The sequence below is a fragment of the Drosophila kikkawai genome, chromosome 2R (genome assembly GCF_030179895.1).
Source record: "Drosophila kikkawai strain 14028-0561.14 chromosome 2R, DkikHiC1v2, whole genome shotgun sequence".
Taxonomy (NCBI): domain Eukaryota; kingdom Metazoa; phylum Arthropoda; class Insecta; order Diptera; family Drosophilidae; genus Drosophila; species Drosophila kikkawai.
In genome coordinates this window covers 11,950,344-11,965,493 of record NC_091729.1, presented here as the reverse complement: position 1 = coordinate 11,965,493, position 15,150 = coordinate 11,950,344, and the positions used below count along the sequence as shown (strand labels likewise).

The 15,150-nt window shown below is 42.7% G+C and overlaps 4 protein-coding genes across 6 annotated transcripts; 3 read left to right on the top strand and 1 right to left on the bottom strand.

Moving 5' to 3' along the window:
- Positions 1–5,394: 5,394 nt before the first annotated feature.
- On the top strand, positions 5,395–8,336 carry Cyp301a1 (Probable cytochrome P450 301a1, mitochondrial). Its single transcript, XM_017171548.2, has 7 exons — positions 5,395–5,848; positions 6,484–6,634; positions 6,819–6,931; positions 6,987–7,180; positions 7,242–7,443; positions 7,503–7,668; positions 7,727–8,336. Exons 1-7 carry the CDS (start codon positions 5,565–5,567, stop codon positions 8,294–8,296), a joined length of 1,680 nt encoding a protein of 559 aa, XP_017027037.1. The 5' UTR covers positions 5,395–5,564; the 3' UTR covers positions 8,297–8,336.
- A 39-nt stretch (positions 8,337–8,375) lies between these two features.
- Positions 8,376–9,130, bottom strand: Ak6 (adenylate kinase isoenzyme 6). The gene is made up of 3 exons (XM_017171551.3): positions 8,991–9,130; positions 8,780–8,931; positions 8,376–8,724 (listed from the first exon to the last, which is right to left on the bottom strand). Exons 1-3 carry the CDS (start codon positions 9,031–9,033, stop codon positions 8,395–8,397), a joined length of 525 nt encoding a protein of 174 aa, XP_017027040.1. The 5' UTR covers positions 9,034–9,130; the 3' UTR covers positions 8,376–8,394.
- Positions 9,131–9,187: 57 nt separating this feature from the next.
- Positions 9,188–11,067, top strand: stil (stand still). 3 transcript variants are annotated; one of them, XM_070283602.1, is made up of 4 exons: positions 9,188–9,300; positions 9,351–9,801; positions 10,331–10,414; positions 10,563–11,067. In XM_070283602.1, exons 2-4 carry the CDS (start codon positions 9,595–9,597, stop codon positions 10,977–10,979), a joined length of 708 nt encoding a protein of 235 aa, XP_070139703.1. In that variant the 5' UTR covers positions 9,188–9,300; positions 9,351–9,594; the 3' UTR covers positions 10,980–11,067. The 3 variants fall into 3 exon arrangements, with proteins under 3 accessions (XP_070139703.1, XP_070139702.1, XP_017027038.1); XM_070283601.1 differs by lacking the exon at positions 10,331–10,414 and adding an exon at positions 9,867–10,133; XM_017171549.3 differs by lacking the exon at positions 9,188–9,300 and adding an exon at positions 9,867–10,133.
- A 109-nt stretch (positions 11,068–11,176) lies between these two features.
- On the top strand, positions 11,177–15,145 carry ClC-b (chloride channel protein 7). Its single transcript, XM_017171547.3, has 9 exons — positions 11,177–11,480; positions 11,599–11,703; positions 11,773–11,974; positions 12,035–13,006; positions 13,065–13,234; positions 13,294–13,680; positions 14,563–14,721; positions 14,787–14,870; positions 14,929–15,145. The coding sequence occupies exons 1-9, from the start codon at positions 11,241–11,243 to the stop codon at positions 15,049–15,051; spliced, it is 2,442 nt and encodes an 813-aa protein (XP_017027036.1). The 5' UTR covers positions 11,177–11,240; the 3' UTR covers positions 15,052–15,145.
- Positions 15,146–15,150: the final 5 nt, after the last annotated feature.

The window sequence follows — 15,150 nt, the reverse complement described above, 5'->3', positions numbered from 1 at the left end:
AATGCTTGGTTTTATAATGATTGACATTTTAAAGCAATCAGCAGGGAACCATAAGCCGAAGTTCATTGATTTTTTAAGTGGGTTGAAAAAATATAATTAGTAACGAGATGTAGTAATTACACAGGCGAGTTAATATTTATTTAACTGAAACTTAATGTCTTTATTCAGTGAAAGAGGGAATACAAAATTGCTTAATTCGCTTAGACTTCATTTGGTTTTGGATTTTCAAAGTATAAAATATAAAATAAAAGTAGCTTCAGTTGAACCCTTTGGTAATTTTTCCTGTCTATCAATGTAATGATAAAACTATGATTAGTATTAGTAACTTTAAATATAAACTAAAGCAAACGATAAATCAAATAACTTAAACTGAACATCAATTATTCAAAATAAAACAAAATAACAGGAGTAATTAAAACTTAAACTATACTAATAGTTTTCCAGAACTTTTTCTACCGCTGGAAAATGCTTAACTTTCCGCTGCGAGCGATCTTGATAAGGTAATTCTTTCCCCCGAAGCTTCTTTTGTAGCTCACTTGCTGGCCCATGCGTTTTTGGGCCTGCCTTTGGCGAGCTTCCTCCTGAATGACCTGCGGGATCTCTGTCGTTTTCTCACCCGGATTTGTTAGCGGAATTGCATGATCTTCTTCCCAAGGCTATTTGGTGTAACTGTCCTTAACATCTTCTTGCTGTCCACTACAGTCTGTGAGGAGATCCTCTTCTGCTGCGTGGATTTCCATAAGATCGTCTTGCTGTCCAGCACAGTCTTTGAGGAGATCTTCATCCCAACACTCTTTGGTGTGGCTGTCCTTAACATCTTCTTGCTGTCCAGGACAGTCTGTGGGGAGATCTTCATCCCAAGACTCCATAACATCTTCTTGCTGTCGAGTCTCGTCCGCGAGGAGCTCTGGTTTTTTCATTGGGGGCTGCTCCGTATGACTGTCCATCAGCAGTGAAATAATTATTTGTCCTTTGCAACCGATCCTGATATAGTAGCGCTTTCCCTCTACGCTCCTTTTGAAGCTCATCCGCTTGCCTGGCCATCTTTTTGCGAGCTTAAGCCGAGCTTCCTCCTGGATCACCAGCGGGATCTCTGTTGTATCCACGCTCGGATTTGTGAGTTCTTTCGACCAAACCTCTCTGTTGGGAATGTCCCTACCATCTTCTTTCTGTCGGGAATAGTCTGTGCGGAGCTGTGGAGACTGCTTGTTCCTCAGCTCATCGGTGCGCGTGATTAAACTTTGGTCATTGATGCGTGTGGTCAGGGCTCCACTATGTTGATATGTGTCGCAGGGTCTGTTCTGTCTTCCTCTATTCCTTTGCCACAATCTCTTGTACGGGTGTTGACCTGTCCGTCTATCTGGCATGAAGTTAAAACTCAACTGGGTTTTGAAGGTGCTCCAGTCCGTAATCTGTATGGGATTTGCATGCCACCAATTTAGTGCATTTCCCCTTAGGAGACACATCATAGATCCTGCAATGTGGTCGAGTCGAATTCCATAAGTAGCTGCTGTTTCTTCGATTCGGTCTATGAATTCCTTTGGATCTCTGGTTCCGTCGAACTCCAGGCCCCAGCCCCGAACAATGTCTATGGCTATGGCCCGTTCCCCCATTCCGTTCTGCTTAGTCCCGATTATCCTTGTATTGTGTTTGTGTCGGAATTTCTGGAATGTTTTCAAGTTTGAAGCTTTCTGCTGGCCTATCGATACTATCGATATACGATAATACAGCTTAATCGATCGATAACCTTTTGCCGAGCTGACCCAGGGCTGAAACAGATGGCGGGCTTTTTAAAAAAAGAGCGCATTTCATTTTTATACCCTTGCAGGGTATTATAATTTCAGTCAGAAGTTTGCAACGCAGTGAAGGAGACGTTTCCGACCCTATAAAGTATATATATTCTTGATCAGCATCAACAGGGGAATCATTCTAGATATGTCAGGAAGAAATCGATTTTTTGGCCATTTTTGCAAAACTTTATAAGGGGTTACATCATTAAAATTTTTGATTTTGATAAAAAATCGAATTTTCAAAATTTTTAAATGAAGTATGCAGATTTATTAACTGTAGAAAATCTTGCACAGAACAGTTTTCCGAATTAAAATTAATGCTCTCTTGGCCGAGTTTTTAAAAAAAATTAAGAAGTTTTTTAATATAAAAAATCCGATTTTATAATACAAAATAATATTTTTCTAAGTCAAGGAATCATTTCCGACCCCATAAACCATATATATTCTTGATCAGCATTAACATGCGAATCATTCTAGACATGTCCGGAAGAAATCGATTTTTTGCCATTTTTGCGAAATTTGATAAGGGGTTACATCATTAAAATTAGCAAAAATGGCCAAAAATTTTGATTTCTTAAAATTTTAAATTTGGTTTGCAGTTTTTTTTCATTAATAAAAACTAACACAAACCTGCTTTCCGAATCGAAATTAATGCATTTTTGGCTTAGTTATGATATATTTTAATTGTTACATACCTGCAAGGGTCGATTTGGCTGGCCAAAGTTAGCTTTCGTTCTTGTTTAAATTTAATTGCAGGAAGCTGCCAGGAACTCAAAGCGGATGCCGATGGCTCGACAAATAGCGTTGGCAAGGAGGATCAGGACGAGGAGGAGCAGAAGCGGACCAGGTGCTGGGGCAGCACGACGAGGGTGCCACCAAGACCGAGCCGAAACCACTGGAAACGACCTCCGACATTTCCACATACCTCACCTTTTCTTCTTTTATTTATTTAAAGCTGAAGTAAATAAGAAACCTTTAAAAAATTGTTATTTTTGACTTATGAGGAGGATGCGGTTTTTTTTTTGGTGGGATCATTTAAACAGGCTCAATAGAAGGGCATTCTTGCGGTGGACAATGGAAAAAACATCAAATATTGCAAAATTGCTAGATCAGCATCACTGGCAGTTAGTGAGATTCCATTTTGCCTAAATAATGCAAAATAGCTAGATGAGCATCACTGACAGGTAGTGAGAAATAAATGCAAAAAATTCAAAATAGCTAGATGAGCTCACTGGCAGTTAGTAAGATGCCATTTTGTCCCAATAATGCAAACTAGCTATATGAGCATCACTGGCAGTTAGTGGGATGCCATTTTGTCCTATTAATGCATAATAGCTAGATGAGCATCACTGGCAGTTAGCGAGATTCCATTTTGTCCCCATAATGCAAAAAAGCTAGATGAGCGTAACTGACAGTTAGTGAGATGCCATTTTGTTCCAATAATGCAAAATAGCTAGATGAGCATCACTGGCAGTTAGAGAGTTGCCATTTTGTCCCAGTAATGCAAAATAGCTAGTTGAGCATCACTGGCAGTTAAAGAGATGCATTTTGTCCCAATAGAGCATCACTGATGCAGATGAGCATCACCGATGCACATGAGCATCACTGATGCAGATGAGCATCACTGATGCAGATGAGCATCACTAATGCAGATGAGCATCACTGATGCAAGTGAGCAAAACTTTTCACTCAAATTGGCCACTTTCCAAACTGGGGTAACAGGCGAACAGAAACCAGAAGCAAGCAACTGAAAGCTGGTATAAACTGTTATAAAAAAATTTGGGCTAAAAATAATAATTGGTATAAACTGTTATATTTCATTTTATGCATTTATACCTATTTGTTGCCGACAACAGCAGCTTATGGCAACAACAACCATTTTACAACAACATCCCTACAGCAGCAATCCAAATTTTCGAAAATTTCCATGCAATTTGCCTGCTTCTCAAATTGGGGTAACAGGCGAACAGAAACCAGCAGCAAGCAACTGAAAACTGGTATAAACTGTTATAAAAAGTCCAAGTTTCGAACCTTATGGGAGCAAGCGAAAGTCAGCGGAGACTCAAACCTGGCTTCTTTCCCAAAATACAACTCTGTGTTGTCTGCTCTCTTCTTTTCTGTACACTTGCTATCCCTCTCTGAGCTGCCTGCCCAGAGTTGCATTTTGGGAAAACAGCCGTTACTTTCGCTTGCTCCTAAATGGTTCGAAACTTGGACTTCTTATAACAGTTTTCAGTTGCTTGCTGCTTGTTTCTGTTCGCCTGGTACCCCAATTTGAGAAAGGGCCAAATTGCATAGAAATTGTCGAAAATTTGAATGGGCTGCTGAAATTATTTTTAATTCCCCTAGTTTTAGTTGCGACTTAAATTATTATTTATTTTCCCCGTTAACTGAAAACTATAATATTTAAGAAAATAAAAAATAATTAATTTAAATATTTATTTATTTATTTAATTGATAATTGGTATAAACTATATAACTGGTATAAACATTTATATTTTATTTTATGCATTTATACCCTTTACCGCCGGCACAGCCATTTGATTGCAACAACAACCCCATTACAACAACCTCCCTACAGCAGCAATCCAAATTTTCGAAAATTTCCATGCAATTTGCCTGCTTCTCAAATTGGGGTAACAGGCGAACAGAAACCAGCAGCAAGCAACTGAAAACTGGTATAAACTGTTATAAAAAGTCCAAGTTTCGAACCTTATGGGAGCAAGCGAAAGTCAGCGGAGACTCAAACCTGGCTTCTTTCCCAAAATACAACTCTGTGTTGTCTGCTCTCTTCTTTTCTGTACACTTGCTATCCCTCTCTGAGCTGCCTGCCCAGAGTTGCATTTTGGGAAAACAGCCGTTACTTTCGCTTGCTCCTAAATGGTTCGAAACTTGGACTTTTTATAACAGTTTTCAGTTGCTTGCTGCTTGTTTCTGTTCGCCTGGTACCCCAATTTGAGAAAGGGCCAAATTGCATAGAAATTGTCGAAAATTTGGATGGGCTGCTGAAATTATTTTTAATTCCTCTAGCTTTAGTTGCGACTTAAATTATTATTTATTTCCCCCGTTAACTGAAAATTATAATGTTTAAGAAAGTAAAAAAAAATTAATTTAAATCATAAATGAGTAAGTAAGTTTGAGTTAGTTTTTATTAGATTAATAAATCATCATTAACAATTTTCTAATTAGTTAAAATTGTCAAAAATTTACAATGTTTTTAATAAAAAAAAATTAAGTTAAATTTCTAATAAATTTAAATTTTCCAAAATTGACCAAAGTTTTTTTTTTTATTATATAAATAATTAATAATTAATATAGACTGCTTTTTGCCCTCAAAAACATGAAATATTCGCATTTTGCATAACTTTTGACTTTTTGGGCATCAAGAAGACCCGGAATCAAGAATATACCTTCTCAAGAAATATCTCACTAAGCTTATTCAGGACGAATAACGAAATAGTCAAGAGCACATATGTATGCACTTTCTCTTTGAAAACGACAAAGAGGCACAGCAGAGCGGCAGCTCGGGTACCTGCCGCCAGGTAGCTTGTTTGGATCGCTGGGGCTGGGGGCCTGCCAGTGTAGTTTGTGCCAGCGTTCGGTGTGGAGCTCGATTGCTGTTCCCGCTACTTTCTGTGCCCCGCGACTGTGTGTGCGTTCCGTCAACGTCACAGCTTTAGACAATTGGAAATCGAGGCATAAAACCAGTGAAATCTGATTTGAATATAAATCACTAGGCTTTTGTTGTTGTTGACTCTCGCGCACGGCCCCAAAATGAACAAACTTCCCATTCAGGCCTGGCGATCCACAGTAGCCTCGGGACCGAATCTGCGGCGAAGTGTGTCCAAGATCGGTGGGGCAGCCAGCAACAGCTTCTTGCCACATGAAAAGCGTCGCGAAAGCTCAACGGGCGTAGCCACCTGTCCACACCTGGCGGATCAAGAGGAAACCCAACCCAGTGCCTCCCGCGTACACTCAACGGCCGAGTGGCAGAATGCCCTGCCCTACAGTCAAATACCAGGACCAAAGCCCATACCCATCCTGGGCAACACCTGGAGGTACACACAGACCCTTTCAACGGCTGCTATATAAATCGAAATCGAAAGACTCGAGACACAAACTCGCTTTCTCTTCGAACGAATTGCAATGGCAGTGTGCAGGCCACACTCTCCGTTTCACTTGACCCAATTAGGAAGAGTCTTCGGCTCTTGTTCGACAATTATTGAATTAGCGACGATGATGATGATGTTGGTATTTATGACCGCTTATTGACTTAGGCTTTGTGTGCAAAAATGAAACACGCACTCTTCACTGAAAACTAGTTTTTCCTTCGTCTACCCCTCCCTAGTTGAGTATGCTAAGTAAATATTTACGAGCTTATCGAAAGGCAGAGATTCTCTAACGATTCTGGTTAAATGTGCGTTTGGGATTCCGGCAATTTACACCTGCATAATTCCCTCCCCTCATTTGCCTGAGCTTACAATCCGTGGGGCAGCACGTCATCCGCTTGATTAGCGTTCAATTAGCAGCGGATTCAAGGTCACCATAATAACGTGTGAAATTTGGCTGCACGCTGACGAATTTTGCTCACAAATCGCTATTTGCCCGCCTTTGGCAGAAAGTCAATGCATCTTTCATTGTCATAGAGCAAGCTTTGGCTAACCTTGACTAATCCGCACTTTGTCCTCCTTAGACTGATGCCTATAATTGGTCAATACACCATCTCCGATGTGGCCAACATATCGTCGCTGCTGCACGAGCGTTACGGCAGAATTGTGCGTTTTGGAGGTCTTATAGGAAGGCCCGATCTATTGTTCATCTACGATGCCGACGAAATTGAAAAGGTAAGCTTAAGCGGCGGCACCTTAGCACCGTGGGTAGCTGGGACTTTCCGCATGACCAGCGAACCACGAAGGCACCAAGGCACTACATCAATTTCTGGCACCGTACAAAAATTACCCGGCACTTGTCGGTGACTTGCTTAATGCCAGTAATTTGATGAATTTTCAATCATTTTCATGTTTTTAGTGCTACCGAAGCGAGGGACCCACTCCCTTCCGGCCCTCGATGCCCAGTTTGGTCAAGTACAAGAGCGTGGTGCGCAAGGACTTCTTTGGGGAGCTAGGAGGAGTGGTTGGAGTGTGGGTATAGCAGTCACTTTAGCTGAGGCATTGAGTAATGTTATTCCTCCTTTAGCCATGGCGAACCCTGGCGTCAGTTCCGTTCGCGTGTCCAGAAGCCAGTGCTGCAGCTCTCCACTATTAGGCGCTACCTCCAGCCGCTGGAGGTCATCACAGAGGACTTCCTGGTGCGCTGTGAGCAACTGCTGGATGAAAACCAAGAACTGCCCGAGGATTTCGATAATGAGATTCACAAATGGTCTTTGGAATGTGAGTATATCCTTAGAATATCCTCCACTTTTAATTATTATTCTCCATATTTTATGATCAGGCATTGGTCGCGTGGCTCTGGACACTCGTCTGGGCTGCCTGGAATCGAATCTCAAGCCGGACTCGGAGCCCCAGCAGATTATCGATGCGGCCAAGTATGCCCTGCGCAATGTGGCCACCTTGGAGCTGAAAGCCCCCTACTGGCGATACTTTCCCACTCCACTGTGGACGCGCTACGTGAAAAACATGAACTTCTTTGTGGGGTAAATATATTCTCTCATTATTATAATATACAGGAAATAATTTCCGTTGTACCCCTTAGAGTCTGCATGAAGTACATACAAAGTGCCACCGAAAGACTCAAGATCCAGGATCCCAGCCTGCGTGCTGGGGAGCCCTCGCTGGTGGAGAAGGTGATTCTTTCGGAGAAGGACGAGAAAATAGCCACAATAATGGCTCTTGATTTAATTCTAGTCGGCATAGATACTGTAAGTCTAAATGAATCTATATAATCACGAAGAAATCCCATTGAGTACTCATTTCCAGATATCCATGGCTGTGTGTTCGATGCTCTATCAACTGGCCACTCGCCCCGAGGAGCAGCAAAAGGTGCACGAGGAGCTGAAGCGTCTGCTGCCAGATGCCAACACACCGCTGACCATTCCTTTGCTCGATCAAATGCACCACCTAAAGGCCTTCATCAAGGAGGTGTTCCGCATGTACAGCACGGTGATTGGCAATGGTCGCACCTTGATGGAGGACAGCGTGATTTGTGGCTACCAGGTGCCCAAGGGTGTCCAGGCCGTCTTCCCTACCATTGTCACAGGCAATATGGAGGAGTATGTAACAGATGCAGCCACCTTCCGGCCAGAGAGGTGGCTGAAGCCCCAACACGGCGGAGTGCCCGGCAAATTGCATCCGTTTGCATCGCTGCCCTACGGCTATGGAGCGCGGATGTGCCTGGGTCGTCGGTTCGCCGATCTGGAGATGCAGATATTGCTGGCCAAGTTGCTGCGCAACTATAAGCTGGAATACAATCACAAGCCCCTGGATTACGCCGTAACCTTCATGTATGCGCCAGATGGACCACTTCGATTCAAGATGACGAGAGTTTAGCTTTAGGTTTATACATATTTTACACCTTCTAGTTTGTTGTAAATAAAATAGTTAACAAATATATCAGCCAAGATTTTACCTTCTATTTTACAAAGCCTTTATTTTCTTTTGTACATTCGATACCAATTCTTCACTGTCTTCAGGCTTTTGTCGGCATCCGCCTTTGTTTCACCGGAGAGCTTGAAGACCTTATCCTCTTTGTAGGAATCATAGGCCTCTTCCAGAATGGTTCCAAATATTTCACACTCAATGTTTGATGTGAGCTTCCTTTCGTTGTAGTTGCGATCCTTAAGGCGATCGTACAATACGGTGTTGGGGCAGGTGACCACGAAAACGGCCTCGAACCAGCGTTCTGGGAAAAAATCACAGCCGTGATACTCCACAATGTTGCCGCCCTTCGCCATCAGGGGTTCCAGGTGATCCATTAGCTAAATATTTACACATTTTTAGTATTATTTATTGATCTAGTGTGAGTTGGCTCACCTTTTCCTCATCCAGAATGGGACAGTCGAACTCATCGTCGTGCTCCTCCACAAAGTTATTGTCCTTGGCAATTTTCGAGCAGTCCAGCCAGTTGAATTTCAGTTGTTCGGCCAGGCGTTCGCACAGGTATGATTTGCCAGCTCCAGGAGTGCCTTAAAAATAATACATTTATTAATAAACTAAAGAGCTGGCGGCTAGCATGTACACACACCTGTTATTAAAATATTTGGCTCTGTATCTGGTGACTGTTCCATGTTGCTAAATTATTTAGAATTATGCCAAATTCCTTTGCAGTAAACTGTTTTGTTATTAAATGTGCAACGACGACTACACGTGCAGCTGATGGAATTGTTTATTTTCCGTATTCGATATTTTTGGCACGAGGTGCTGCCACTTTTCGTTTGCCAACTCGTGTCATTTTAGAGCTGCCAACCTGAGTGTTCTTTTATTTACATGTATTCTGCTTCCATGGCGCAAAAAGCAGAGAACTTTTAAATGCTAACTTGCTTTCTAAAAAAAAGGTAACCTAATATTAAATCAAATAATCTACTTACTACTTTAATTACTTTAGTACCACCCAGATTCAACTACTTTGAATTGGTCTAGCTTCACCGACGTGCATAAAGGCCTTTTTGTCTCCCATCTATCTATCTTCGTTTTGCCAAGTACCGTTGCTTTTTCCTTGCTCTCTCATTCCGTTTGTTCCTTGCGCCGAGAACTTTGCGAACAGAATCTGTATCTCTTCCTCTGCCTCGACCCCTGTTCTTTTCGTTCGCAAATCTCCGAAAGTGCAGTCGACTTTTTGAAGCTTAAAAATGTCCGCGAACGGGTCCGACGCGAAGAAGGCCAATAATGAGGAGCCGGACAGGCGCCAGCATGTGCCTTACATTCTCAACGGGGAGCTGTATCGCATAGAGAACCAGGTGGGGGATAACGTCACGGTCAAGTGCTGCTACTGTCCGCCGGATCGGATTTATCGCGGCAGCGTGCGTTCCACCGGGAATTTTCACATGCACATCAAGGTAGGCCACTGGCATTTTACGGATTGCTAGGGCTTTTTTTCCACTTTTCGTGTTCCCCTGACCAGCGGCGACACAGTTCCCTTCTTGGAAAGTTGCACGAAATGAAGGTTGCTGCTTTGGAGGAGCGCCGTGATCGCATTATGAAGAACCGACGTTGCGTCAAGGAGCGAAAGAAGGCCACAACACCGCCGCCGACCACGGCTGCGCAGACTCCGCCGCAATTGGTGGAGCTTACGACTCCGGTGGGTGTAGGAACTGGGACTCACGAATTGAAAATTAAAACGGTGTTCCAGCGGCACAAGCAGGAGCAACAGGGCGCAGCCACAAGATCGGTAAGCGTGGGAGTGGGACAAGTGAGCACCACCTTGCAGTTACCGTTAGATCAGCGCCACTTTATATACAGTATCTGCATGGACGACGAAATAGCTCAATGAAACAGAACTTTTTCTGTGCAGCTTTTCATGTATTTGTGCATTGACATCCATATATGTATACGTGTGTGTATATATACATATCTATCTCTTTCTAGTCCGGAGATTCGACTTCAGATAACAGCGACAAAGTCAATTCCCCAAATATTACTGCCAACAGCATTGGTTTTCTGCTGCAGGATGTAAGTAGAAAAAAAAGGTTAACAAAATTAAAAGACAATTTCTTATTTTTTAATTATTATTTGCTAAAGTTTTCACGGGAAAAGTTCATTTCATTATAAAAATTGTATAGTTATGTAAATATTACTAAGAAAACACATCTCTTTTCAGCGCTCAATTATGTCTGTGGCTCCCATTAGCAATCCTACACCACCTGTCCCCCTTTTGACGCCCATCAAGCCAGAACAGCAGAGCGCCTCCTCCTCTTTTTCGGTAGAACAACCGGTGGCCATTGACTTGCGGCGCGCTCCATCCCTGGCCAGCGAGAGCAAGTCGAGTAGCTCGCTATCCTCGCTGGAGGATAATTCCATGGAGTACACGAGCACCGGGGCCGTCACACAATCGGTGTCGCTGACCCATTTCATGGAGCAACCACAGCGGGATCTCCTGCAGCGCCTGGATCGCACAATGGCCGCAATTGGGCAGGAGCTGCACTGTCGCAACCGTATCGAGCACAATCGCTTGCTGCTGGAGGCGGCCAAGTTCAAGTATCTCAACCCAAACTTTCACTTTGAGCCCACTTTATAGATTAGAAGAAGGTACACCCTAAGAAAGCATCTATGTAAACTAACGATTCCTTACTGCCTTTTCTTAGAAATAAATTGGCTTAAATCCAGTTAAATGTATTCGTTAATTTGAATTTTTCAAAAGCTGCGGCTGAGTGCCAAAGACTTTGGCCACACTCTAGAGATTTCATAGCTGACCACGGATGGTCATACTGTACTTGGCTTTGTTCTCTTTTTATTTTGTTGTGTGTTTGCCTCTGTTTCGTCATTATTGTTTTAAATAATGGACGATAAAAGGACTTTAATTCGCTTGGACGATGAAACTAGCGAGGATGAAGATCCGGTTGTGCCAATAAGTATACCGGCAAAGCCCATCGAAACTTTCGGCGAAAACCGAAGCGAAGAGATGCCCACAACCAGCTCCGCAAACGGAGCAGCGCATATTTCGGGGAATAACCAAAACTTGCTGGCAGACGATCTGCCGTCCTTATTAGAACACAATGGTCCGCCTCCCCCAGTTAATGTAAGTTTAAAACTAGATTCAACCACCAATGACTAATCAGCTTTTGTGTTCTCCGAGTGGAGCTTATCTCTAGACGACTAAGTACCTATATTAGTAATTAAATTTAATTGCCTTTTAGACAATAAACGGCAGTGCAGGCAATGCAAGGAACCACATCAATGATTCCGAGCCCATTTTTCATCTACGATCCCGCACTGCAGCGGCTTCCACGCCCAATTACGAGGTCTGTATTTGTGGGCGGCAGCAGAGAGGATTAGTGACTGATCGGGAGGCCTTATCTTTAACTTTACAGAGCTTGGACTATGAAGTTTGCGAGAACACGCTGTTCCAAGAAGAGCAGCGCAGACGGCTGAGGGAACGTTTCTCTCTGCGCAAGGACGTCATCCGTTGGATAATCTTCATCCAGATTGGCATTATCACGGCCCTTATAGCCTGTACCATAGATATAATCATTGAAGAGCTGTCGGAACTAAAGTACAACTTCCTCAAAGAGTGTATGTACATCTGGAAGATAATGTTTTCTTATTTAATCCATTTCCTATTCTTAATTCCAGCCGTCGCCGATAACGTTCCTCTTAGTGATGCCACCGGTCGCGATCTAGTGATTCCCTTCCTCTACTGGATCTTGTTGAGCATCCTGCCAGTGGCCTTTGGAGCTGCCATGGTCACCTACATCGAGCCCATAACCGCCGGCAGTGGAATTCCGCAGGTGAAGAGCTATCTAAATGGTGTTAAAATTCCGCGAATTGTTCGCATTAAAACGCTGGCGGTGAAAGCCATCGGCGTGATAACATCCGTGGTGGGCGGTTTGGCCGGCGGAAAGGAGGGTCCAATGATTCATGCTGGCGCCGTGGTGGCTGCCGGCATCTCGCAGGGCAAGAGCACCACGTTTGTTAAGGATTTCCGCGTATTTAAGGCCTTCCGTGATGATCACGAAAAGCGGGATTTTGTCCTGGGAGGCGGAGCTGCCGGAGTTTCAGCTGCCTTCGGAGCCCCCATCGGTGGAATGCTCTTCTCGCTGGAAGAGGCGGCCAGCTTCTGGAACCAGAATCTCATTTGGCGCACTTTGGTAGCCTCCATTATCAGTGTGTTTACCCTGAACATAGTCCTATCGGCATATCATGGCCTAAACGATTTCACTTTCACGGGTCTCTTTAATTTGGGAAAGTTCGATCAACCGCTAAAGTTCGACTACTTTGAGCTGCCGATCTTCATGATCCTGGGTGTGACGGGTGGGCTGCTTGGAGCCGCCTGGAACTCGCTGAATACCAAGATCAATAACTTCAGGAAACGCTTTATCCCCTGGAAGTTTGCCAAGGTCATTGAAGCCGTTGTGGTGGCCATGTTGGGCGTAACACTGGCTTGCCTGATGATCTACTTCATCAACGATTGCCGGCCACTGGGCAACGATCCAACCATACATCCCGTTCAGCTTTTCTGCGAGGATAATGAGTATAACGCTGTGGCTGCCCTGTGGTTTCAAACGCCAGAGGCAACGGTCCGATCGCTGTTTCACGATCCTCCAGGTGAGTAAAAGGGAATAATTATAACAATGCATATTTTAAATCCCTTAATTAATTTCAGGATCCCACAAAATCCTCACCTTGGCCATGTTCACTGTCGTTTATTATGTTTTGTCTTGCGCCACCTTTGGCCTAAATGTCTCCTTGGGTGTGTTTATTCCCACTGCTCTGGTCGGTGCAGCCTGGGGTCGTCTTCTGGCTATGGTTACCTTCTATCTGTTCCCGGAGGCGGTACGTTTGAAAGGTGTTTCTTTTTACCTGAGAAATTAACAACCTGTTTCCAATTTTAGGAATTCCTGCATCCTGGTAAATACGCTCTGATCGGAGCTGCTGCCAATTTGGGCGGAGTACTTCGCATGACCATCAGCTTGTCGGTTATCCTGATGGAGACCACCGGCATCGAAAGCTCCTTCTTCTTCCCGCTCATCATAGCTTTGATCAGCGCCAAATGGGTCGGTGACTACTTCAACGAGGGTATATATGACACCCAAATCCAAGTGAATCATGTGCCCATGCTGCCCTGGGAACCGCTGCCCCAGTACAAGGGTCTGACAGCCAAAGAAATTCTGAGTAGTCCTGTGGTTTGCATCAAGCTTCGTGATAGCGCCCACTACATATACAAGGTGCTGAAGAAGTGCGACCACAATGGATTCCCCGTTGTGGATAATGTGATCGGCGTGAGTTTATATGCTATTACACTAGGCAACAAAATTTCCATCTTAAAAGTGCAACAAATACTATTTTTTGCACTTTTAAGGTTCTGTAAATTCAATACGATCTGTTTTTATACCCTTGCAGGGTATTATAATTTCAGTCAGAAGTTTGCAACGCAGTGAAGGAGACGTTTCCGACCCTATAAAGTATATATATTCTTGATCAGCATCAACAGGGGAATCTTTCTAGACATGTCCGGAAGAAATCGATTTTTTGGCCATTTTTGCGAAATTTTATAAGGGGTTACATCATTAAAATAAGCAAAAATGGCCAAAAATTTTGATTTCTTAAAATTTTAAATTTGGTATGCAGTTTTTTTAAATTAATAAAAACTAACACAAAACTGCTTTCCGAATCGAAATTAATGAATTTTTGGCTTAGTTATGATATATTTTAATTGTTACCTGCAAGAGTATACAAACTTTGGCTGGCCAAAGTTAGCTTTCTTTCTTGTTTTTATTCAAACGGATCATTACTTTATTATAAAGTATTATTCTTGACCTTTAAATTAGTTTTTAAAATTTGTTAAAATCTTTATGGATCTTTGAGATATCGTGATTTGAATTTATATTGATATATATATTTAAGAGATTAACAATATTTCAAAATTTTTTCAAATATTATTTTTAGGACTACTATTCTTTCAGATGTAACGATTTAGAAAAAAAGAACATTGAAGATAGAGCAACTTTAAAGTACCCAAAAATCGTGTTTTAAAATATTTGAATTCGACGCTTAAAAAACTTTCAAAATTATATTACGGTTCTTGGTTCCAAACATCTTTCAACCTGTATTATATGCAATATATCAAAATACTCACTCAGGTATGTTTAATTTCTCAACAGGATCGCCGATCAGAGGGCCGCGTCTGTGGTATCATCTTGCGTTCCCAGCTAATTGTCATCCTGTTGAAATCTTTGTACGTGGAGAACAAGCGATTCTGGCTGCCGGAGACATCTATACAGACCTTTAGAGATGTCTATCCCAGATATCCATCAATTAAGGTGATTCGTACTTCAACTCTGGTTTATTCCGATTTTAAAGTCAAGCTTTAACCATCTGCTTACAGAGCGTTCGCAAGCTGGATGATAAAATCAACTACACCGTCGACCTGGCCATGTTTATGAACCCATCTCCAGTGCGCGTCAATCCGGTAAGACTTTAAATATACTAAAATACTTGTAAAAACTAAACACCATTTGCATTCCCAGCACGATTCGGTGCCCAGGATTTTCCAGATATTCCGCGCCTTGGGCCTGCGACACTTGCTGGTCATTAACAATGAGAATCGCATTGCTGGCATTATAACGCGACGAGACTTTATCTACAAGTGATTTCCTTGCATTCAATGCAATTAACAATTAACAACAATAGTGTATCGAATGTCGAGTACTTTGAATAAATATTTTGTATGTCTTTGTATGTAAACACAG